The sequence below is a fragment of the Lipotes vexillifer genome, unplaced genomic scaffold (genome assembly GCF_000442215.2).
Source record: "Lipotes vexillifer unplaced genomic scaffold, Lipotes_vexillifer_v1.1 scaffold382, whole genome shotgun sequence".
Lineage (NCBI taxonomy): Eukaryota > Metazoa > Chordata > Mammalia > Artiodactyla > Lipotidae > Lipotes > Lipotes vexillifer.
The window spans coordinates 8513910-8539594 of NW_006780611.1; the positions used below are offsets into that span (position 1 = coordinate 8513910).

The window sequence follows — 25685 nt, forward strand, 5'->3', positions numbered from 1 at the left end:
AGAAAGATGTGGTATGTGATAATTGGGTAATCGGTTGATCACTTTGCATTCTACTTCCATTTTAGCTTTGGAGCTGGACTGTCCACTCTGAGCCATGGTGTGTGTTGAAGGAGCCAAACATCTAAATAAAAAGGAGGCTTCTATGATGGGAAAACACAGAAATCATTCCTGAAGTGGCCAGAAAAGGCATTGATTTCAGTTCTGCTTTAACTTAATGCAGGTTTGTTTTGTAAAATTTTGTGTTGAACCTGCAGTATTGAAATGTTCCACTTGCAAATTTGACCATGAAAACTTCAGGAAATACAGAGTTGCAGCTCTCCTAACAACATCCCCGCCCTTATGCTTACTTACACGTTTACTTTTGAGATGTCTTTATTAAACCTGGGGGGATGGGGCATGGGAAAATCCTACAGTAGTTAAATGGGCTACAGTATTATAATAGACTGGCTTTTCCTTTATGGATTTGGTCTTGAGAATTTTAACCCTTCCAGCAGTTTTAGCTGATAGGCTTGTAGCTTTCACAGCTCATATATTACATGAACTTTAATTTTATGGATCTCATGCTTCTACAGAAAAGAAAAATTTTGCTGTAGCCTCTACCAAAATTTATTTTTAAATATTCTTTTAATTTTTTTGTGAAAAATAGATAAAATTTTATATTACCTAGGATTTAAGGGTTAAGAAATTATTACCATTTTTTCTTTAAATATCATGGAGAAGTTTACACATAAACATTAGAATTTTCAGATTGTGTGTGTGTGTGTGTGTGTGTGTGTGTGTGTGTGTGGTGTTTTAACCCGTTTTACCAAATTTCTAATTTCTAATAACCTCTCTGCTCCCTAATTCTTCCCCTAAAATATTTTTTTTCATTTAAAAATTATTTTAACCAGAATTTACCATTTTTTTCATCAAAATGTCAGTTATGTGAACTGTCATTAATTATACAAACACTGAAAGTTAATTTCAAAAATGTCAAGAAGCTAAGTTGGAAGTACTTTAATAGAAAAAAACTAACTTTCCGAGTATTTACAGAATTTATATGAGAATATAGGCCTCCCTTATTATTTCAGTCATGATTATCCTACCATGCTATATGTTTTCAAGTCCATATTATAAAGATATAGAAGGAATAAATACTCTGATATAGTTTTAAGGGAAAAAGTTTTTTGTCACTTCTGGCTTAACTACCCTGTTCCAAGTTTTGAGTCTATTCACCTGTCACCTGCCCTCAACAAAGTTGGGTGCAAAATGTCAGCACCAGTTATGCAGCAGGGAAGAGCAAATGAGATTCGAAGCTGCCCATGTTTTCTGGGTGAACGTGCAGAACTAATGTGGCAGGGAAAATGCTGTTCCTGGTGCCTTTAATGTTGGAAGGGTTTGTTCAGATGGCCCTGCCAGTCCAAAGGAAGCACATTCCCAGTTTATCTCCACCCATTCAGACGTGTAGTGCAAGTACACGTTATCCTCAGATCTTCTGTGATAGGGTTGTTTTGAGCATTGCCTTATAGATCCTCAGGAAAGAGACTGATGACATTGAAGGGGCTGGCAGTTTGAGATATGTCTGCTGCAGTTAGAGAAGATTACTTCAAGGTGGGGGGTGATGAGCAACTACCCAAAATGAAATGGTGAGCCTCAGCTTTTTGAGGATATGGGGGTTTGATTTATTTACTTATTTATGTATAATTATTAATATTTTTGCTATGACTCTGGCATTAAATGTGATGCAATAGAAAAAGCACAGACTTTGGTATCAGGCCAACCTGTGTTTGAACTCTGGCTCTACCTCTTACTAGCTGTGCAAACAGTTACTTAACCTCTTTGAACCTCTTTTTCTTCATCTATAAAAGAGAGGCAATACATACCTTAAATAACTGTTGATATCATTGATAAATGAGTCACTGTAGTGACATGACAACCCAGTGACTGCATAGTATAGGAAATCAGCATGTTTGATTCTTCATTTCTTATATCTTAGTTTCCTTCTCAAGACAAGCCTTTTCTTACTTCGGTGCCTTTGCACTTGCTATTTCTGCTGCCTGGAGCACTCTTTCTCCAAATCTTTTCATGGTTTATCATGCTGTTTAGGTTTCTGCGTAAGAGTCATCTATCTCCTCAGAAGGACCTTCCCTGTGAACTTGGTCTAAAATTGACCACCCACCGTCACTCTCTCTTCTCTTATTCCACTGTGTTTTTCTTCACATAATGTACCACCGGAAGTTATATGTAACTTATGTATTGTTTTTCGCACTAGGACATATACTCTGTGAGGGCTGGGACGTCAATCTGTCCATTTTACTGCTATATCACGTAGCACAATGCCTAGCATATAATAGGTGCGTGATAACCATTAGTTTGATTAATTAATGAATGAATCAACCCAGAATCTCCCTAGTACCAGGGAAGAACGCCTGGCAGATTACAGAAAGGAAGTTGTACCAGGAAGCAGGTACTTTCTGCCTATTCGAGAGCCAAATGGGAAGTGGGCCTGTGGAGTTCTCTGGTATCCTTCCAGACTGCCTCCTGTCTCTGGGAGGAGCCCCTTTGAATGACCTTTACATGTGACCACTGTTATCTATAGTCTGTATGTCTTTTGGAATTTGAATAGAGGGGGGCTTTTCACTTCTAGAGTTCTGAAATGCCATAAACGATTCACTGAAATCACCTGGACTTTCCCCTGGTTGGTAAACATATAGATGATTTTTTCCAGCCACATCATGCAGATAATATAGTGTCATTTTTAAACATGCAGAACTGGTGTGTTTTATGAAAGAAAAGAAGCACAACATATGATAGTGCTTAAGGGCTCAGGTTGTCGATTGAAATGGAGCTGGGTTCCAATTTCTGTTCTACCCTTTACCCTGTGACCTTGGGCAAATTGCTTAATTTCTCTAACGCTCAATTTCCTCATCTACAAATAGTATAATAATAACAACTTCGGGACTTCCCTGGTGGCACAGTGATTAAGAATCCGCTTGCCATTGCAGGGGACACGGGTTCGAGCCCTGGTCCAGGAAGAGCCCACATGCCGCGGAGCAACTAAGCCCGTGTGCCACAACTACTGAGCCTGCGCTCTAGAGCCCGTGAGCCACAACTACTGAAGCCCACGTGCCTAGAGCCTGTGCTCCACAACAAGAGAAGCCACTGCAATGAAGAGTAGCCCCCGCTTGCCGCAACTAGAGGAAGCCCGCACGCAGCAACAAAGACCCCAACGCAGCCAAAAATAAAAAATAATAATAACAACTTCCATATAGCTTTGTTTTAAGAATTAAATAAGATGATACATGCATGTTTTCAGTTTTATAAGTTTTATAAGTTTCACTGTTTTATAAGTTTTATAAGTATTACACAATACAGAGCCCCTTTATTTTGCATATTTTAGTAGTTCAGGTTGGATTTTCATAAGCTTATCATTTGTAAATTACCAGGTTTGCCAACCCAGGAAAATATCTCATCTCTGCCTGTATCCCTGCCAGTATTCAGATCAAATAGAAGCTATTTATCATTTTTAGTATTATTTGTGATTTCTAAAGCAGATCATTTGAGAGATAATTTAACTCATGTTTACACACTATATACAGAGATGAAAGAGAAATTTATGGGATTGTGAAAGGGTTGAATGAGCATATTGATAAAATAATCAAATTTGAAATCTCACAGATAATTTTGGTATGTGTGATTTTAAAAAGAATTAGGGATTCCTGTCTTCAAGTCTTTGAAACATTACATTATTGTTTATTATATTTGTTTATGCCACAAATCATTTTATAATTTAAATTTATTAGAAGACCATTATTATTTGTTCTTCATAATTAATCATTTATAGGAATTAGTAATTTCTTTCTGTCCAACACATGGTAGCACTTCAGTTTGAAAAACTTGACCTTTGGGACTTCCCTGATAGCACAGTGGTTAAGAATCTGCCTGCCAATGCAGGGGACACAGGTTTGATCCCTGGTCTGGGAGGATCCCACGTGCCGCAGAGCAGCTAAGTCCATGTGCCACAACTACTGAGCCTGCACTCTAAAGCCCGTGCACCACAACTACTGAGCCTGCACACCACAACTACTGAGGCCGGCATGCCTATAGCCCGTGCTCCGCAACAAGAGAAGGCACCACAATGAGAATCCCGCGCACCGCAACGAACAGTAACTCCCGCTTGCTGCAACTAGAGGAAGCCTGCGCACAGCAACGAAGACCCAATGCAGCCAAAAATAAATAAATAAAAAATAAATAAATTTATCAAAAAGGAAAACCTGATCCTTGATATGTTTTAGTAATTGATTTGTATATCTTTCTGAAAGAGTCAAATCCATGGGCTTATTTATTTATTTATTTATTTATTTTGCGGTACGTGGGCCTCTCACTGTTGTGGCCTCTCCCGTTGCGGAGCAACAAGCTCCGGACGCGCAGGCTCAGCGGCCATGGCTCACGGGCACAGCCGCTCCGCTGCATGTGGGATCTTCCCGGACCGGGGCACGAACCCATGTCCCCTGCATCGACAGGCGGACTCTCAACCACTGCGCCACCAGGGAAGCCCCCATGGGTTCTTTCAAATAAACTTTTTGTTTTGCACTAATTTTAGACTTACAAAAAAGTTGCACAGATAGTTCAGAGAGTTCTTATACAACATTCACTGATTGCCCCTAATGTTAGCATCTTACATACCTTTGGTACATTTGTCAAAACTGAAAGATTAACATTGGTCACACTACTAAGTAAACTCCAACCTTTATTTAGATTTCATTTGTTTTCCCACTGATGTCCTTTTTCCATTCCAAGATCCAATCTAGGATACCACAGTGCATTTAGCCATATGCCTTTTAGATGGTGGATCAGTAGGATCCCTCTCTGAATCAACTTTCCTTCTCTCACCTCTACTTCCTCCTTTTTGTCTTAACTCTGGATGTGACTTTTAGCAGATCCTTCATTCTCTGGCAACAGATAAATGGACCTTCTGGGTCCTTTTTTTTTCTTTCAGTATTTATTTATTTGGCTGTACCTGGTCTTAGTTGCGGCACTCGGGGTCTTCATTGCGGCACTTGGGGTCTTCATTGCCATGCACTGGATCTTCATTTTGGCACGTGGGATCTAGTTCCCTGACCAGGCATCTAACCCAGGCCCCCTGCATTGGGAGCGCAGAGTCTTAACCCCTGGACCACCAGGCAAGTCCCCTTTCTGGGTTCTTTAACCAGTGTTCTGGTATTGACAGCTCAGAATGTCAGGAGCATGCTTTGAACACTCCCTGTATATTTAATTTTGTTAATGAATGGGTGCTGATTCTTCTGCCTTTCTCTGCGTCTTGCTCTTTATACATATACCAGGTTGTCTGGAGTCTGGGAACAGAGCGTGCTTCTTCACTGGCTGCGTGTTGCAGAACTGCCTTCTAAAAGGAAGCAGGTCTCCTCTCTGCCCCTCCCCTCCCCTCCCCTCTTCCCCCTGCCCCACAACGTGGGACATGATTTTAAAATAAGGAGGGTTTTTATATAAGGCCCTTTCACTCTGCAGAATAAAGCATCTCATTGGAGGTGTGCTACCAGCTTACAGTACTAGCAATTCTTGCTCCTGTCCTAGAGAAAAGCTATCTCATGTAAAGACCTCTAGTGAAACATTTATAGTCTGTGTTACAGTTTTACAAAGCACTTTTCACATACATTAGGTTTTTTTGAGCTTCAAAGGGTAGGGGTTATTGTTCCAAATTGTATTATAGTGAGAAAGTCAAGGCTAAAAGACGTTAAGTGACTTGATTAGGTAGCAGCAGAGCCAGGCCTGGAACCCGTGTCTTCCCATTCTTTCTCTCATGTTTTTGGTCTGCCCTTAAAGGTCAGTTCTCTAAGTGTATTGCATTCACTTGGAACTTACAAAATATTCATATAACCAACTCAATATGCAATGCTTGCCCCTCTGCCCGGAGTCATAGTTAAGTTTATAGTAAATGCTTTCTGGTTAAGAGTAGGACTAATTATAGAATACACTGGGCCTTTAAAATGCTATTGTTTATATTAAAAGCATAGGCCAGAAATACATTTTTAGTGCTGTGTATGCTGTGCTAACCCATTCAGGCTGTTTTCCCAAGTTGACGGAAGAAAAGTAATCATGAAAAGGACTAGAGAAATTTAGAACTTAGAGAGCTTGAGAAATTTTATATAAGGAACAGAAGAAAAAGAATTCCAGGGATGCTGTAGGACAGGGTAGGAATGAGAACCAGGAAGCAGGAAGAGCAGTGGAGGGGAGTAAGGGAGCACAGAGGCATCTCTCCCCCATCTTTGACATCTTTCTAGTCTCTCTCAGGAAGGGCTTATGAGAGATTACAGTAAACAGGGGCCCAGAGGCGTATTCTTTTTGGGAATGAAATCAGAAAATTACTCGAAACATTAGTTCAAGCTAATGATGGGGATAAAATATTTTTAAGGGCCAATTTATATGTTCACTTGTCCTACCTCACATAGAAAGGGTCTTGTTTCTCTTTCTCTGTGACTTCCAGCATTGGGTAGTATCACCTTTGTATTCCCATAGCACCTAAAAAATACGTGACTATTTGAATTTATATTTTGAAGAAACCAACACATCTTTTTATTATTTATGCATATCTGTGTAGCACACATAAGACCAAATGACTTGAGTTTGGCAGGGACCCTTAGTAGTGTGTGCTAGCCAAAGTTGCATTTTTCTGTGACTTTTTAAGTAAAAAAATCTATATTACAGACATCAATATCTTTCTTATAGCCTTGTAATTATCCGTTTTGAGCCCCTTTTTTTGCATTTGACTTAAGAATTCCTTGAGCATGAGAACCATATCTTATTCACATATCTATTTCTAGCGCCTGGCCCTGGCTTTGAGAGTACAAAAGATGTTTGAATGCATGAATTGAATCGTGGGAACCGTCAAACCACTTAGTTGGGATGTGGTGTCTGAGTAATGTTTTCTTTGAAAATACTCTTCACTCTTATAAGTCCTTATTTGATGGCTGTTTCGCTCAAACAACCACTGAAGGCAGCGACTCTGTCTGGTCACTACTATATCCCCACAGCAAGCTCAGTGGCTGGCACATGTAGTAGACCCTCATATTTCTTGAGTGAATGCCAAGGAGAGTTTTGACAGGAACTGAGGAATAACTGAATAAGGCATGAATATGAGGTGCATAGGTGTGCTGACCAACTAGTATGTGAACCCTTGAGCAACTAAGCAAATATGTATAAAGTGACTGAATGAAACTGTCTTAACTTGCTTATTTTAATACAGCTTACCCTGACGTCTCTGTTTCTCAAGGATTGTTAGTATCTTAAATAATTGACTCTATAATAGTGAAGAGAATAAAAAAAATCATCTAAAAAAATAGTGAAGAGGAAATGTGGAAAGTTAGTTATCACAAAATATTAAAGGAGGAGTAACTGTGAATTCCAGGGTCTGACCTCTCTCATATCCTTCATTCTTTCTTGTAAAACATTGATCACAACTTGTACTTACTTATATGTGATTTGATGTCAGTTTCTCCACTGGACTGAAAGCTTTCTGGGAGCAGAGACCACAGGTGTAGCCAGCCTTCTAGTATGAACCCTAACGTATTTGTTAGGTGAGTGAATGAGAGGATGCGTGGAGGAGAACTCTTTGCTCATCCCGGCTCCCAATCCCTATTTTGGAGGTGATGCTGTAAAGTAGCCCAGGCAGCAGAAATGAGAGATACCTTCCTCTGGGGGTACCTTCACCTACTTTTAAAAAATAAATAATTAATTTGAAAATTGAGATATAATTGACATAAACACCCTTCACCTACTTTTACTCATATACTCTAATAATGAAATGAGTGGGTGTTCAGAGAATAGTCTTTGGTTCTAAGTGATAGGTCATGTGGTTTTACAATTTGGGTGACTTTGCAGTTTATAGGGTAAACTGAAGTATAAAAATACACCAATAACATAGGTGTAATTCACTGCTGCAAAGATGAATATTCTAATTATGAGCATGCTAAGCTTCACATAAGGCTAAAACCCACACTGTTCCTTCTCTTCCCAGTAAAACACATTCTCCAGTTTGAAGCCAGAGGTGGTGTTGTCTGTTGCTGAATTGAATTGTATCTGCTTATTTCTTCTGGGATTGGTACCTGAAGGTTAATGAGGAGGAAAAATGTACCAATTATTATGAGATCAGGCTTTGGGGATTTATAGAAAGAACAGAATTTGGAGTAAGAATATACTATCTGAAATTAGTTTTAACAATTAATATTTATTAAATAAGTGTGCTAGGCTGTGTTTAAAAGAGAACTTAGAAGATGATGCATCATATCAAGTGCATTAGATTTAGATAGAAAAGTCAGGGAAGTGAGCCTAGAGATACCGGATTTTATCTGTTTATTAAGTTGTTCTTTAGCCATTTTTTCCCCCTTGACATTTAAACCTTCAGTAGTAGACGACAAATAATTTTTCTGGAAGAAGTGTGTTAGAAAATGAAAGTCCTCTCCTGTTACAAACTTTTAAACAAATTTAAAACAAAATTTTTAACTTAAAAAGATTCAGCCATTGTTCAGTACACACCAAAGGATGATGTGCTTTAAAAGCGGTTAATTGGGAGCATCAAAAGAAAGGTGAATTAAATCTGCGCAGTACTAGTTACTCAGCATGATTTATAATTGGCATCATGATCATGGATGGAACATGTTTAATTTTCCAGTGTAAAGTGAATTTAAGTTAGGCCAAAGTAGCATTAAATGGGGCAGCAGTTGTTAACCTGACACTACATTAGAATCATCTGGCAAGCTTTTGAAAAACCCTGATGTCCAGGCCCCACTCCAGACCAATTGAAGACATTCTCAGATGATTTTATTTGGGAAGTAAAGGTTGAGAATCACTAGAATGGGGGAAAGAATACAAGGATAAGAATACAGAAGATTTGGTTCCAGTCCTGGCTTCTGTTTTCTAGTATTTTGTTGAGAATTTTTGTGTCTGTGTTCATAAGGGACATTGGTCTGTAGTTTTGTTGTGATGTCTTTCTCTGGCTTTGGTATCAGAGTAATGCTAGCCTCATAGAGTCAGTTGGGAAGTGTTCCCTTCTCTGTTTACTGGAAGAGTTTGTGAAGGATTATTATTAATTCTTCTCTTAAATGTTTGGTAAAATTTACTAGTGAAGCCATCTGAGCCTTGGTTTTTCTTTTTTCCTCAAAAAAAGGAAAATCTCTTTACTTTTTATAGGTCTCTCTGGATATTCTTTTTTTTTTCTTGAGTCAGTTTCAGTAATTTGTGCCTTTCTAGGAATTTGTCCACTTCATCTAAGTTATCTAGTTTGTTGGCATATGGTTTTTCATAGTGTTCCCTTTTAACTTTCTTACTTACTATAGTTGGTGGTAATACCTCCTTTTACGTTGCTGAGTTTTGAATCTGTTTTGGCTCTTTTCTTGGTCATTCTGACTAAAGATTTGTCAGTTTTGTTGATATTTTTAAACAAAAACTTTTGGTTCCATTGGTTTTCTCTGTTTTTCTGTTTTCTGTATAATTCCTTTCTGCTTTAACTTTCTTTCTTCTACTAACCTTGGGTTTAGTTTGCACTTCTTTTTCTAGCTTCTTAAGGTGAAGGCTTTATAGTATGTATTTGAGATCTTTCTTCTTTTCTGATATAGGCATTTAAATCTATGAATTTCCCTCTAAGCACTACTTTAGATATATCCCATAAATTTTGATATATTGTTCAGTTCAGAATACTTTCTGATTTCCCTATTAGTTTTCCTTTGACCCATTGGCTACTTAAGAGTGTGTTGTTTGGGCTTCCCTGGTGGCGCAGTGGTTGAGAGTCCTCCTGCCCATGCAGGGGACACAGGTTTGTGCCCTGGTCCGGGAAGATCCCACATGCCGCAGAGTGGCTGGGCCCGTGAGCCATGGCCGCTGAGCCTGCACGTCCAGAGCCTGTGCTCTGCAACAGGAGAGGCCACAACAGTGAGAGGCCCACATACTGTAAAAAAAAAAAAAAAAAAAAGAGTGAGTTGTTTAATTTCTACATAATTATGAATTTCCCAAATTTTCTTCTGTTGTTGGTTTCTAATTTAATTTTATTGTAGTCAAAGAATGTACTTTGTATGATTTAAATCCATTTAAACTCACTAAGACTGGTTTTATGGCCTAGTATATGACCTGTCCTAGAGACTGTTCCATGTGTGCTTGAGAAGAATATGTATTCTGCAGTTGTTGGGTGGAGTGTATTCAGGTTTTCTATATTCTTGTTGACTTTCTGCATATTTGTTCATTATCAAGAGTGAGGTGGGGCTTCCCTGTTGGCTCAGTGGTTGAGAGTCCGCCTGCCAATGCAGGGGACACGGGTTCGTGGCCCGGTCCGGAAAGATCCCACATGCTGCAGAGCGGCTGGGCCCGTGAGCCATGGCCGCTGAGCCTGCGCGTCCGGAGCCTGTGCTCTGCAACGGGAGAGGCCACAATAGTGAGAGGCCCATGTACCGAGGTAGATTGTAATTCATGAGGAGATAAATCAAAAGATTCCTTATTCTAAATCATTTAAGTAAGTATCATGAAATTGAATTAAAACAAAATGGAGAAATCTTCTAGTTTTTTAAAAATATTTATTTATTTATTTTGGCTGCACCGGGTCTTAGTTGCAGCATGCGGGATCTTCGTTGCCGCTTGTGGACTTAGTTGCGGCATGCGGACTCTTAGTTGCCACATGCATGTGGGATCTAGTTCCCCGACCAGGGATCGAACCCAGGCCCCCTGCAATGGGAGCGCGGAGTCTTACCCACTGGACCACCAGGAAAGTCCCGAAATCTTCTAGTATTAGTTGTACCTTAGGAATGCCAGAAATGACATCTAATTTATTTTCTAGTATATTCGTTCTTTTTATTTTAGTATCTTAGTATGAGGGTCACTTTTAATTCTCATGAAAACTCATGCTTTCAAACTTAACTCCAACCAGGCCAGTCTTTCAATTGATCATTTCTGGGTAGTAATTTCTTCCTCTGAAGTATGAGAACCTCCATAACTTAGGGTCAGATATCTTAGTGGGGGTGGGGGTGGGGAGAGAAAAGATTTTTGAGAAGGCTTGTTTGCCTTTTGCTCTCCTCAAGCATGTAAACCTCACTGAGTTTCTGATACAGCACTTTTTGGACTAGCATATAATTTCTAGTCAAGGAGCATTTCCCTTATTTGTCAACAAGTTTATTTTGGAGCCTTTTTGTAACATAAATAGTCTGAAGAGCTGTGATCAAATTCATTGTCATTTGATTAGGTTTCATATCCAAATTTAAAGAACTGAGAAAAAGATTCATCAGTGTTTCGAATAGAGCTGAGTTAATGGAATGTTCCTGCAGTCAGAATCTTTGTTGAAGAGGTCTTCATCCTAAGCAAAGGACGATGCAGAGGGAGTGTTTTTGTTCTTTCCCAGTCATTCCCATACTAACCCTTTCCTCTTCTTTTCTACTTCCCTCATAACTTATACTTTGCCTCCCTATTCTAGAAGCCATGGTGAAATCAATAATGGGTAAATATGAATAAGGTAGGAGCAACCTACTGAGCTGCACATCTCCCTTTTCAGTAAAATCCAGAACTGCTGACCAGTGGAAGCCATAGAGCTGGACTTGAGAACACAGCACTTATTTTTGCTTTTTCTTTCCAGACCCAGTTGACCCAATTGTTTGATGTGTTCATTTCTTGGGCATTATCCCTTGAATACCATCAGTATACCTCCATGGTTGTACAGGGCAGAAATATGTGAAGTTCCGTCCCTTGCTTTGATTTCCCAAGTAGCCAGTTATTCAAATAGCAGTTGATCACCTGTGTTTGAAACAAATGGAAAACTTGATTATTTTCATGGGGAATGGAGAACCTAGGTTCCCCTACTTTACGGTTTGTTTCTTTTTATTCCAGTCCTTTTCTGGCAGGCAACTCAGTTGATTCACCATGCATCAGCTTTAAAGACACCTGTACATCTATATATAGGCTGCTTGCACAGACCCATTTAGAAACAGATGATATATTAAATTTGTGGAATTCAATAACAGTGAAGGTATAAAGATGCATGCTTGTGCACAAATAGGTATTTTTGTTTAGATTTTATTGACTTGGGGAATGGAGAGGAAATCTAAATGGTGATGTACAATAACATAATACGTAATACATAATATGGTATTTACTGAAAGTCACTTATTAAATGATTTGTTCTAAAACGAATAATCCTCAAGGCCTGGAAACATAAAGCCATTTTATTTAGAGTGCTTAGAATTAAGAGGAATTAAGATAGACTAAGGAAAGGGGAAATTCATATAAATATGCATTTCTTTGTAGCTGGAAGTCTTAGAAGAAGGGTTGTTGTATATATACAGAGCCAAACAGATACATTACACCATAATTCTGAATGTACTGCTTAGGGCTTTTATTTTCCTCCTTATAAACATTGTTAGGGTTAGCAGGGGTTATGCAATGTATAAAATAATACATACCTACAATCAAATTATAGCAATACCCAGAGTATACTGATACAGGGTTAATTCTATTATGTAAATGGGAAACTTGGTCAGATTTCAGATAAGCATAGAGTTTGGAGTTAACTGCTGAGGGGCACAAGATGGAATTTTCAGATAACTGAACTTTAGTTTCATTGAATTTTAGAGATGGAAAAGGTTTATTAGATGAACCTTCTTCTTTGACCTAGAGCTGTTTAAAAAAAAAAAACTCCATAAAAAGCTCAAATCATAGAGTTAAATTTTTGCTTTCATGAAGCAAGAAGTTTTTCAGTCAGTAAATTTGCATAATGGATCCCTTATGGCCCTATCTGTATATGGGTTTTTAGGAAGGCTGATGATTGATACTTCAAAATTATTCTTGGATAATAGAGTTTTCATTAGTTATTGTTTTTTTGAAGTGTTCAGACTTACTGAATTGCATTAGGTTTCCCTGTTCTCTGAAATCAAATCAGTTTGTTATATTTAATCCTTTTCTAATAGCTCATCTTACACAGGGCCTTAGAAACACTAAAATATGACAAATATATGCCCTTTTTTCCCCTCTTACTTTATCCTGCCTAGCCCTCCTCTTTCTTTCTTCCAAGGAGACATGTGGCACAGTATTAAATACCTTCACTGTACTGTCACAGCGACCTGGTGCGAATCCTAGTTCCAGCACTTTTGAGCCATCTGACCTAAGGCAAAAGTTTAAAAGTTTGATCCTTAGTTTTCTCATCTGTAAAATGGAGATAATAATTGTACTATTCCCACAGGGCTTCCCCCCCCCCCCCCTTCAAAGTTATTTAATTACAAGGCTGGATAACTGAAAAAGAATTTTCCATTAAAAACAGTTTCAGAGTTAGAAAGTATCAATAACAGGTTATGACTCTAGGGCAGTGACATGATTAAATAGAAATGGCTGGAATCTTATGGATGCATTAATCTAGATTCGATGTTGGTTCAGAAATCTATTTACAAATTAAAAAAAAATAATCTGTCTTGAGTTTTGTTTTCTTTTCGTGTCCATAAAATGAAGAGCTTTTCCTGATCACCAGTTTTTCATAAAACAGACAAGTAAATCTCGTGGCGCTAGCCAGAAGAGTTTACACCTTAGGAACTTCATAGCAAACTGGCCTCCTTCAATAGGCAGACAGCAACCCCTCATTTAAAATGAAGCTGTTCATCAATCGGTGACATTCATAGCTTCATTAGTATTCATCAACCTGCAGGATGCTGGTAGAATTGTCAGGTTTTAACCAAGTCATTTTCCAGCAAACATTCTCCCATATGTTTTGGAACTTTCCTTTGCATCTTAGTCTCTCCACATAACAGTTCCATTACACAGAAATCCATTGTTCCAAGCACCACAGAGCAGCTCCCAAGTCCTGATGTAAACAAGAGGGCTTTTTTTTTTTTTAACATCTTTATTGGGGTATAATTGCTTTACAATGGTGTGTTAGTTTCTGCTTTATAACAAAGTGAATCAGTTATACGTATACATCTGTTCCCATATCTCTTCCCTCTTGCGTCTCCCTCCCTCCCTCCCACCCTCCCTATCCCACCCCTCCAGGCGGTCACAAAGCACCGAGCTGATCTCCCTGTGCTATGCGGCTGCTTCCCACTAGCTATCTACCTTACGTTTGGTAGTGTATATATGTCCATGCCTCTCTCTCGCCCTGTCACAGCTCACCCTTCCCCCTCCCCATATCCTCAAGTCCATTCTCCAGTAGGTCTGTGTCTTTATTCCTGTCTTACCCCTAGGTTCTTCATGACATTTTTTTCCCTTAAATTCCATATATATGTGTTAGCATACGGTATTTGTCTTTTTCTTTCTGACTTACTTCACTCTGTATGACAGACTCTAGGTCTATCCACCTCATTACAAATAGCTCAATTTCGTTTCTTTTTATGGCTGAGTAATATTCCATTGTATATATGTGCCACATCTTCTTTATCCGTTCATCCGATGATGGGCACTTAGGTTGTTTCCATCTCCGGGCTATTGCAAATAGAGCTTCAATGAACATTTTGGTACATGACTCTTTTTGAATTTTGGTTTTCTCCGGGTATATGCCCAGTAGTGGGATTGCTGGGTCATATGGTAGATCTACTTGTAGTTTTTTAAGGAACCTCCATACTGTTCTTCTCCATAGTGGCTGAACCAATTCACATTCCCACCAGCAGTGCAAGAGGGTTCCCTTTTATCCACACCCTCTCCAGCATTTATTGTTTCTAAATTTTTTGATGATGGCCATTCTGACTGGTGTGAGATGATATCTCATTGTAGTTTTGATTTGCATTTCTCTAATGATGTTGATTGAAAAGCATGTCAGTCACTTAACATAGGGCTGACACATAGCAACACTCAATGACTCCTATTATAATTTTATTTTATTATTACTACTGCTGTTGATCTGTAATTTATTCTGAAATCAAGTTCTTAGATTAAATTTATTTTACTGAAACTGATCACCCAAACTTCTTTGACCCTGGCCTGGACCATCCATTTCCCTCATCCCCTTTGTCTTACCACAGAATGAACCCAGGTGATCATACTCCGTGCCTGTTTATCTTAGCAGCACAGGCTTCCAAAAGACCCTGGAGAAGCAGAGAAGTAAGGAGCCCAGGTTCTGCAGTCAGAATGCTTGGGTTCAAAACCTGTTGTTCCTCTTATTAGTAGATCACCTTAGGTAATCTACTTAATCTCTCTGGGCCTCATTTTCCTTACCTATAAAATAAAAATACCTATTCTCTCCATAGGGAAGTTATGAAGATTAAGTGAGTTAAAACATGAAAGAATGTAGGACAGTATCTGGCACAGAGCACATGTTCTATAAATGTTAGCTATTAGTGTGGCCGTTGCTGCTTTTATATTTTATTCTGCAAGGCTGTCTTTATTTTTAACAATGTTAATTTGCAAATAATAGTAATACCCTCCTGATTAGGTTTCTCAGGCTGTATGTATCATCATTTAGAGATCCAGTTCAGTTTAAGAAACAATTGTTAAATGCTTACTGTGTATTAAGTGCTCTTGGGGGGTGGTTCATAGATTAGTAAGATATATTCCCTGCCCCCCCCCCAGGAGTTTATAAACTGGTAGGAGAGAGAAGATTTATTCAGAGGGTAATTATTACACAGGGCAAAATATCACTCTACTTTTTATAACAGATAAAAGGTAGGTCACAGGAGGCCTGGAGTAATTCTCAGTGCTGGGGAGGAGTGAGTTGGGAAGGTCAGGTGAAGAGTTGGGCATTTCCAGGTGAAGTGAATAAGGAGTTGGGAAAGTTCATGGTACCTGGAGGAAGAGTGATTGGACAGTCTTGATCGGAGTGACTGAGAGTGGGCAAGACACAGTGCTGTCACTGCAACACGAGGAAACGTAGTAAACTTGGTGAAATAGCGTAAGGAGGTGGCAGAGTTGAAGTTGGCTCAAAAGTTTTAGTATTAGTGCTGGGGAAGAGGGTAGTGATGCCATTAAAGAGAAAAAGGATGGGAAGTAGATTAGGTTTTGGGGGGAAAAGATGGGTTTTGGACCTGCTGAATTTGAGATATAGTCAGGAGAGACTAGTTACGGTTCTGCAGTTTTTGGAGACCTTCTTAAAAACTGCTTTGTGGATGGAAAAGGCAGACATTAGGGTAATATGGTTCCTAACAGATGCAGGTCCCCCTCAGATGTGACGCAGGTACCTTATAATTGAAGACTTATCATATAAGGGAACTTCCCTTGACCCGTGAGATCCTCTTAACCCTCCTTTTCTGGACATTTTCTCACTTAGTCTCTGAATGGAGGCTGTGCCTTTGTCATTCTGTATGGTGTGCAGTGGTAATACCCTTTAGGTTTCACTGGCATTTGAGATAGAGATAATTGGCTTTTTACTTAAAAAAAAAAATCCTATTAACTTGTTATATCAAGTGGTGTTGCCAGAGTAGAAATAGTAGAAACACCCATCACCCTCCCTTAGTCCGGATGTGCTTTGAATCACCTAGCTTTGTTGTTTCATGTCAACAGAAAAAGGCTCTAAGTGAAGAGAAAGAGGCAGAGAAGAGTTATCTTAATGGCAAAATACTTTCTGGTCCACGGAAATCCATTGCTTGCTGAAAATAGGTATAATTTTTAGGTACAAAAGAAAAGATTTTACAAATAACCAATACTTCCTGATCACTCGCTATACTTACGGTGGTAAACATTTGCTACCAGAAAGAAGGTGTAGAACATCTAGAAAGCTTTTTCTGCTGTGCGGTGGTCCTCATTATGTTTTCTTTGAGTTAAAAATTTGTGTTCTTTTCGTCTTGGAGGAGGACACAGTGTTGTAGAAGGTTTTGAACAAGAGGCAAGACTTTGGTACTTTGTGGATTGTTATCACCCAGCAAGACCCTTTGCAACTTCCTCTCGCCGCCCACAGCAGAATACGGAAACCGTGCTGTATCAGGCCACTTCTGCAATTACAGTCACAATTAAAGGGGATCCTTCTTTCACGCTACACCCTTCTGTTTCGAGGCTTTCTTTGCATTTGAAAATGTGTCTTTTGTGGTGGAATGCCCAACTGAGCCTTGATCTCCCCTCTCTCTTTGCTGCCATGCAGTGCTGCAGTTGAAGCTCCAGCAGCGCCGGACACGGGAGGAACTGGTGAGCCAAGGGATCATGCCGCGTAAGTACCACTCTCTCTCCCCCTCTCAGCACTTGATAGAGTTGCTTTTAGGATGCGGGGTGTGTACCCAGTATGCCACGGGGAGCATCTAACAGAAAACAAGGCCTATGGGGTTCATTTTTCACTGCTTTCTTTGTCATACTTTTCCAAGTTCATGGCCTCTCAATCAGTGATAGTTAAGAGAACAGCCCTAACTGACCAAGTTCAGTGAAACAAAAAACGTTAGGTTTAACGGTACCATTGAATCATCCTTAGCTTCTTAACTGCACGTTTTAAAGGGTTTCTACGCCCTATTATACTTCCCTTTATAGGAGGAACAGATCTTGAGCTGGGGTACTGTGAGGAAGAACACTTCTCACATGTGTTTTGCTTTAGTGTTCGGGTGCTTGGGAAGAGATAGCCCTTTTCCATCTAGTATTCTGAGTCAACCCCAGTTTTATTTAGAGTGAGAGCCTCAGATATACCCTAAGGCTGGCGTGGGGATGAGTGTGCCTGAATGGAGTCATTGATGGGGGTATCGCAGGGCTGGGCTTGGTGCAGAACTGCATCACTTGGGAGAAATAAAGCCAACCTTGGAATCTGTTTGAAGTAAGAAAATTTGCTTTTACTACCAATAGCCTTATAAAATGAGTGGAAGCTGAAGCCAGCAAAATTTTGCTTTTTTTGACATTTCTTTTTAAGTCATCAGCAGAGAGTTAGGCTCTCCCTCTCGTTTCTTTTATCTTTAAGTGTTAACTGCTACTTGGACACACCCTAATGAAGTAAAAATTTATATATCATACAACAACTTCTAGCTTCATAGTGGGAGAACTGATGTTTTTCACCTTAACTCAATGCCTGCTAACCTACTGCTACTGTACTTTCCTAATTCTCATTCACTCATTCATTCAAAATATTTGAGTACCTAGTGTGTGCCTGTTGATACAGGAAGATAAGTTCAACTCCTGCTCTCAGGAGTTTTGTACTTAGAAGACTGATAATATAATAAACAGGGAGAGAAACACAATTATTTCAAAACATGGTAAATGCTATGAAGTAAATTAACTGGTTGGTATATTGATAAATAATAGGAATGAGATGGAATCACTTTGGAAAAGTTGGTCAAGAAAGGCCTTCTTGAGGAGGAAATATTTGAGCTGAGATCTGAAGGATATGATGGAGACAGTCATTCAGAAGCAGGAAGAGGGCCCAGGAAGAAGGAAGAGCAAATGTAAGGGCCTAGTGCAGTGAAGAGCCTGGCATGTTTTTGCAAACATCAAGGAAGCCATTGTGACTGGGCCTGGTGAGTGAGGAGAGAGTAGGGGCCCGTTAAGATTGGCAAGGTGTGCAGAGCCAGAACGAGAGCCTTGTCAACCATGAGGAGGAGGTAGGTTCTGTTTTAACTACAGTGGAAAGCCATTGAAGGCTTTTAAGCAAGTGAAGATGGGATTTGATTTACATTGTGGTAATACCAGGTCCATGTCTAAGAGCTAGAACTTCATAGCAAGTATAAGGAGTCTGAGGTCTATTTCTGTCCTAAGTGTCAGCCAGGAAACTTAAGTCTCAAATTTATATCTTTTTTAAAATTGCTATTAACTACCAAACAATTTACCCACGTGCCGTTTTCTTCTCTGGCCTTCTAGTGAAGGACCCCCCATCTTTAAAGTGTGGATCAGTTAATGTGATCAGGTAGGGCGGTGTTGTGCTTTACAAAACACTCCAGATCCGCCAATCTATATACAAACCTTGTGGAGGAACAAGTTACCCAGCATCACGTGCCTTTCACCAAGACTGCATGCGTTTAGTGTCTACTTTTTGCCTGGGGTAGTCCTAGGTGCTCTAGAGATTAAAGAAATGTAAGGCACGGGACTTGCCCTCAAGACATTTAACAGTTTATCTGGGGAGTAAGATTTGCCCATACACAAGATAAAGGGCAATTCAGCATTGACCTGTGGGGTGCTGACTCTGATTACAGTACTAGTTCTGAGAGCATAGTGCTGCTTCTCAGGATCCAAAAGCCACTGCGGAGGATGAGTGCCTTGCATTCTTCTTGCTGCCTTTCATTTGATACCAGGGGCTACTGGAGATATATGTTTAATAAGATTTATTGTATACAGTCTCCTTGCTTAGCATTTCTTACAGTATTCTGTGTTGTTAAGACAAATGATGCTTGAGTATTGCAGTTATCTCCTTATATGTTTGTCTCTCCAATTAGACTGTGAGCTCCTTGAGAAAGTATCTTATTTATATTTCTGTCCCCAGTACCTGGCACTGAATGAACGAATGAATGAAGACAGCCAGTTGTAAAGTGGAGTGTGTGTGTTTGTGCGCACATCCGTGTGTGTGTGTGTGTGCACGCATGTGTGTGTGTGTGTGTGTGTGTGTGTGTGAAAGAGAGGGAGAGGATGAAAGACAGACACAGATACCACTCTATTGCAAACTTGTTGGAATTCTGGGCATGGAATTTGAAACAACACTCCTGTTCTGTCAGGAGCCCAGGTTCTAAAATATTCTGAATATCTAATTGTGTGCTTTGGGTAGTTCTCTGTATCTGTGAAGTGAGAACAATTGCCCTTCTTACAGGAATAGAAATGCCCTGCTTCTATGAGAATATTGCATCTTCCCTCATACAACAAGGCACCTTCAACTATGGGCACAGTTTGGTTTCCAGCTTTTCTAGTGAAGAAAGTAAGAAGCAAACTCTTAGATTATGAGAGAGAGAGTGTTGAGGCCTGGGAAGAGTTTCAGGTGTGAAGTTCCCTGCTCATCAGCATGCCTGCTCATGTGCAGATAGGGCCCTGAATTCCCAAAGATGAGGCTCTTTTTTTCCCCAGCCCTTCACCCTCTGAGTAACACCACTTCCTCACCACAGCCCCTCACCACTACCCTAACTCCCATTATAGTCTCCAACATTCTCTGCCTCCCTGACATCCCCAGCAATTCCACATCTCACCTTTCACTCATGTCTTTCAAAAAAAATATGAGTAGTGCTGGGGGCAAATCATAATTGATCAGCCATTTGTTGATTATTGGAGATTTGGAGACCTGAAAAGATAACATCTGGTTTGAAGTGCATTTCCATCTTGCTGACCTGAGGAGTTTCTGAAAAGTGCCTTTATGTTTAAGTTTGTTGTACAACTTAGGAAGTAATTAGGACCTTCAAACCAGAGGAAAGGAGCAGTGTAGTCATGGCTGTATTCTGCCTCATCATTTCTGATAATATCTTTTATCAAATTATTCTCATCCCAATCTTTCTGTAGCTCTAGGAAGAACCCACCCACCTCGTTTCAGAGAACCCTCATATGCAGCTCCCATGTGTGGCTGGCTTCCAGTTCTGACATCATATCTGTAGGACATGATGTTTTCAGCAGCTGCCTTGCTTGCAGGGTCATTCATGTTTTTGCATATTGTTCAAAGTTGGGCTACAGCCTTCCCATAGAATTCAGGGGATTAAAGAATCCCTCAATTCGCATATACCTCTTTCTGCTACTTGATATGCTCTGTTCATGGCATCTAAACTATGGGATATAAAAGTTGGTTTCCGATGTGTTTTTAAATAGAATCATTTCCCAGAATCCTTCTTTCTCATCATGTAAACATTTGTCTCGAATTTAACACTACTTAAACCCTACCAAATGCAGAGTGCCAGATAGCAAAGGATTACATATTCCAGGCCCTTAGCTTTCTTTAATGATGTCTGAAGCTCTGCATATCTTGAGGGAGAGGAGAGATGGCACAGATAGGAAGCTGGTGTTTAAGTACAAAGATTAAGGAATGCTGCTGTATCTAGGATGAAGATTCATAGAAGAGGTGGGTCATGTGTGGTACACTTTGTTCTCAAACAGAACTTTCCCCACAGCCTTTCTCTTTGACATTTAAAGTGTACAAGCCATAAGGTTAAGGTGAAAATTAAGAAAAACATTCTGGCAATGAGAGCTGCTGCAGAGGAATAACCTTTTAAAGGAAAACCTGGAAATTCTCCTGACCCAAACCAATGAGAATAAAGTCTCCTATAATCTTTCTAGATATGAGAGAAGAATCTCATTTGTCTGTTCCCTCTCAACCTTTTGTGAATCCTTGAGAAAAAGCAGAGAGTAGCATATTTCTAATGCTCAAGTTACCCCTTACCAGTCCATTATTGCCCCATGTGCATGTAGTAGGAAAACCGTGGTACCTTGGCAAACATGAGGAAATCATTATGTTTGTCCAGTAGATTAAGGATCTTCCTCCATTTCTTGGGTGAGCTTGTTTTTTTCATTTTAAATGGTGTTTCTGTGCACTCAGCCTCTGCCATTGGTGACACTTACTTCTCAGTGGTTGGGAAAATCTGAAGGGTGTGAGGGCAGCACAACTCAGAGAGGGCAGCCACTGTCAATCCAGAGGCCTGTCAAACTGCCTGGCCCCTGAGAGGCCCTCAGACATGTTGCTGGGTGAGAAAGTGAGCCAGTTGGCCAGCTAGTTTTGACTGATTTATATATCTGCTAGCAGGCCCTGTGTTCTCACCCTGAAACTGGAAAAAAATGGCCTCGTGTAATGGAGTTCCCGCAGCTCTATTTTTAATAAACTTCACCACATCTTGATTCCCCATCTTCAATTCTACGGTTTGATCCCTTTGTCATGCTTCAGCCGTCGGCATTAGCCAAGTGCTACACACAGTGCGGCCCAGTTGCAGCACTGCTAGCTAATCTAAGCTGTCATTTTACTGGCCCCCACATTAGCTGAAAATCTCCTGTTCATCTGACTATAGCAGTCTCTGCACCAACAAGAAATTTCTTCTAAACTCTGACAGAAGGTTATTTAATGTCTGGAAGTGTCAGGATTAATTATTGCGATCTCTTTTCCTCTGTAGCTAAAATTCTTAATAATAATATTTTTGCTATTTGTAACTTGGGAATTATTTCTTATATTATTCTTGATCAAAGGTACAAACTGAGTTTCAAGATTCTCTTTCCTGAGTACATATGGATAAAAATCTATTTTGGTGAAGCTCTTTTAAAAGTAACTTTTGGTGTTCTTAACCCCTGAGAAGGTAAACCAACCTCCTCAGACTTCAGAATTTCTTGTAATGAGAAAGAGGCTATGATTTAACTTTGTCACTCTCAGTCCGTCTTTATTAAATACTGAGGTGCCGTGGCATCTTTTCCCCCAAGTTACCATGAATTCAAAAGAACTAGCCTTTATACCAGCCCTGTCCAATAGCACTTTCAGTGATGTTAGAAATATTCTATAACACTAGCCACTAGCCACATGTGCTATTGAGTGCTTAAATGTGGCTGGCTTGAGTGAAGAGCTGAATTTTTAATTTAATTTAATTTTAATTAATTTAAATTTAAGTAGTCATATGTGGGTGGTGGCTGTTATATTAGACAATAGGGTTTTAGGCTTTATTCTGCCACTTAGGAACAAGGTGATTTTAGGTAACTCACTTAACTTTTCTGAACTCAAATTCTACTTTTATAAAATTCCTATCTAACATGGAAACAACCTAAATGGATGTGGGGGGTGTGTGTGTATGTGCGTGTGTGTGTGTGTGTACACACACACACATATACACACATATACATACAGACAATGGAATACTACTCAGCCATAAAAAAAGAATGAAATAATGCCATTTGCAGCAACATGGATGGACCTAGAGATTATCATACTAAGTGAAGTAAGTCAGAAAGAGAAAGGCAAATACCATATGATATTGCTTATATGTGGAATCTAAAATATGACACAAATGAACTTATCTGTGAAACAGAAGAAGACCCACAAGAGAGAACAGACCGTGGTTGCCAAGGGGGAGGGAGGTGGGGAGGGATGGATTGGGAGTTAGCAGGTGCAAACTATTATATGTATGTATAACTGAATCACTTTGCTGTACACCAGAAAATAACACAACATTGTAAACCAACTATGCTTCAATAAAATAAATTTTTTAAAAATAAAATTCTTATCTACCCCACAGTTAATTTGGAGATAAATGAGATGATATATTGTTCATGCTTTTGAAATACAGTTAGTATTATTTGCAGTTAAGAGTGAGAACATTAGCTTGGATCTACCATCTTGTGAATCTGAAAGCAGCTTTTAATATATATATATCTCATTAAGTTCTGTGAAAACCAGTGTTTGGGAACAGGAACTATCTTTTTTTTTTTTTTTTTTAAGCATTTTTATTGGAGTATAATTGCTTTACAATGGTGTGTTAGTTTCTGCTTTATAACAAAGTGAATCAGCTATACATATACATATATCCCCATATCTTCTCCCTCTTGCGTCTTCCTCCCACCCTCCCTATCCCACCCCTCTAGGTGGTCACAAAGCACCGAGCCAATCTCCCTGTGCTACGCGGCTGCTTCCCACTAGCTATCAGTTTTACATTTGGTAGTATATATTAGTCCATGCCACTCTCTCACTTTGTCTCAGCTTACCCTTCCCCCTCCCCATGTGCCCTCAAGTCCATTCTCTACATCTGCGTCATTATTCCTGTCCTGCCCCTAGGTTCTTCATAACCTTTTTTTTTTTTTTTTTTTTTTTAGATCAGGAACTATCTTTCCGTAAATAAAATCCTTCTTAATTCCACTTTCCTCCCTACCCTTGGATTAAAAAATTGCTGAAAATTACTGACTCAAAGAACCACTAGTCAACATGGTACTCTGTTAAAATTGTTCCCCTTTTGGTTGTATATTAACGGGACTATTATTTTATTAGCTTGCCCTCTCCATGGTAATGTATTTTTGTTTTTAACCTCCTTAAAACAAGTGAGTGGCTGGGTTGGGAATAATTTTTTTTTGGGGGGGGCAGCTTGCCAAGAGACAGAAATGTTCACTGGCAGGGACACTGGTGATTCCAGAGCAGAAGAGGGTCTAGTTTGAGGCTGAATTGCCACCCATCCCCCCTTTTGTAAATCTTACAAAGATTGAAGATGACAAAATTGTAGGCTTCAAGGAAATGTCATTTGTTTTGCTTTTAAGTGAAGTGTTACAATGTCTGAGACATTCTTTTTTTAAATTTAAATTTATTTTTTTATACAGCAGGTTCTTACTAGTTCTCTATTTTATACATATTAGTGTATATATATGAATCCCAATCTCCCAATTCATCATCCCATCCCCCCCCCGGCCCCGCTTTCCCCACTTGGTGTCCATACATTTGTTCTGTATGTTTGTGTCTCTATTTCTGCCTTGCCAACCGGTTCATCTGTACCATTTTTCTAGATTCCACATAGATGCGTTAATATACAATATTTGTTTTTCTCTTTCTGACTTACTTCACTCTGTATGAGTATCTCTAGGTCCATCCACGGTCCGAGACATTCTGTCTCAAAGGATTCTGTGTAGATTATGAGTTTGGGTGAGGCTAGGGTGAGAGCAGCTCCTCACCTGGGCCTTGGCCGTTTCCCATGTGCTCCGGTCCACTTGGGAGTTGCTAGAAGCTCTGTGTGGTAGTCTCTGAACAGCTGTTCCTGTGCGCCAAAGAAGTTTGGACAGGATCTGACCAGCTCCCCTTTCTGGCAGCAGCTCAGAAGAGGCCTCCCTCGGGACTTCCCTGGTGGCGCAGTGGGTAAGAATCCGCCTGCCAATGCAGGGGACACGGGTTCGAGCCCTGGTTTGGGAAGATCCCACATGCTGCAGAGCAACTAAGCCCGTGCGCCACAACTGCTGAGCCTGTGCTCTAGAGCCCACGAGCCAGAACTACTGAAGCCCGCGCCTAGAGCCCGTGCTCCGCAACAAAAGAAGCCACTACAATGAGAAGCCTGCGCACTGCAATGAAGAGTAGCGCCTGCTCGCCGCAACTAGAGAAAGCCCACGTGCAGCAACGAAGACCCAGCACAGCCACAAATAAAACAAACAAATAAATAAATTTATAAAAGAGAAAAAAAGAAAAGGCCTCCCCAAAGCCTGCAGTTTTCCCACCTCTCCAGTCCACCCGGGGCCCTTGGGCTCATGCTTCTCTCAGATGCTCAGTCTCACAGTTGTTAGTGTGGTCCACTTGGCTTTTTCAGATACATAGATATCTCTGGATGAAAGAGCTAGTTTTTTTTTCCCTTTTCTTTTTAATTGAGATGTAATTGACATACATTATATTAGTTTCAGGTGTACAGCATAACTTTTTTTTTTTAAGAAGCAGAGAAAGAGAACTCCGCCTTTCTGAGATGGTGTATCCTCAGCACAGGAATGTTACCATTTAACTGTAGTTGAATCCCAAGTTTAAATGGCACTTGATAAACACCATGGTAGGGACTTCCCTGGTGGTCCAGTGGGTAAGACTCCATGCTCCCAGTGCAGGAGGCCTGGGTTCAATCCCTGGTTGAGGAACTAGATCCTGCATGCATGCTGCAACCAAGAGTTCACATGCCGCAACTAAAAGATCCTGTGTGCCATAACTAAGATCCGGCGCAACCAAAATAAATAAATAAAAATAAATCTTAAAAAAAAAACACCATGGTAAAACATGTGTTCCAGGATTAGAGCTAACCTGATCCCTAGATTTGAAGCTGAGAGAAAATTGGTTAGGCATATGGCCTCAGGAATCTTCTCTTTCATCTCAGGAGAAGACCAGCTGGGCACGTCACTCCTTGGCATTTTATGTTGCCTTTCTGATATATGTCAGCATCCTCATCTCTCTTCCTGCT

General features: G+C 40.0%; 1 protein-coding gene across 1 annotated transcript in view; it reads left to right on the top strand.

Moving 5' to 3' along the window:
* The window catches only part of MRTFA (myocardin related transcription factor A), a 170798-nt gene that overhangs the window by 113744 nt on the left and 31369 nt on the right, over positions 1 to 25685 (top strand). The window contains exon 4 of the mRNA XM_007454102.1: positions 17015 to 17080. Within this exon, the coding sequence (XP_007454164.1) occupies positions 17015 to 17080 (66 nt within the window). The remainder of the gene's footprint in view (positions 1 to 17014; positions 17081 to 25685) is intronic.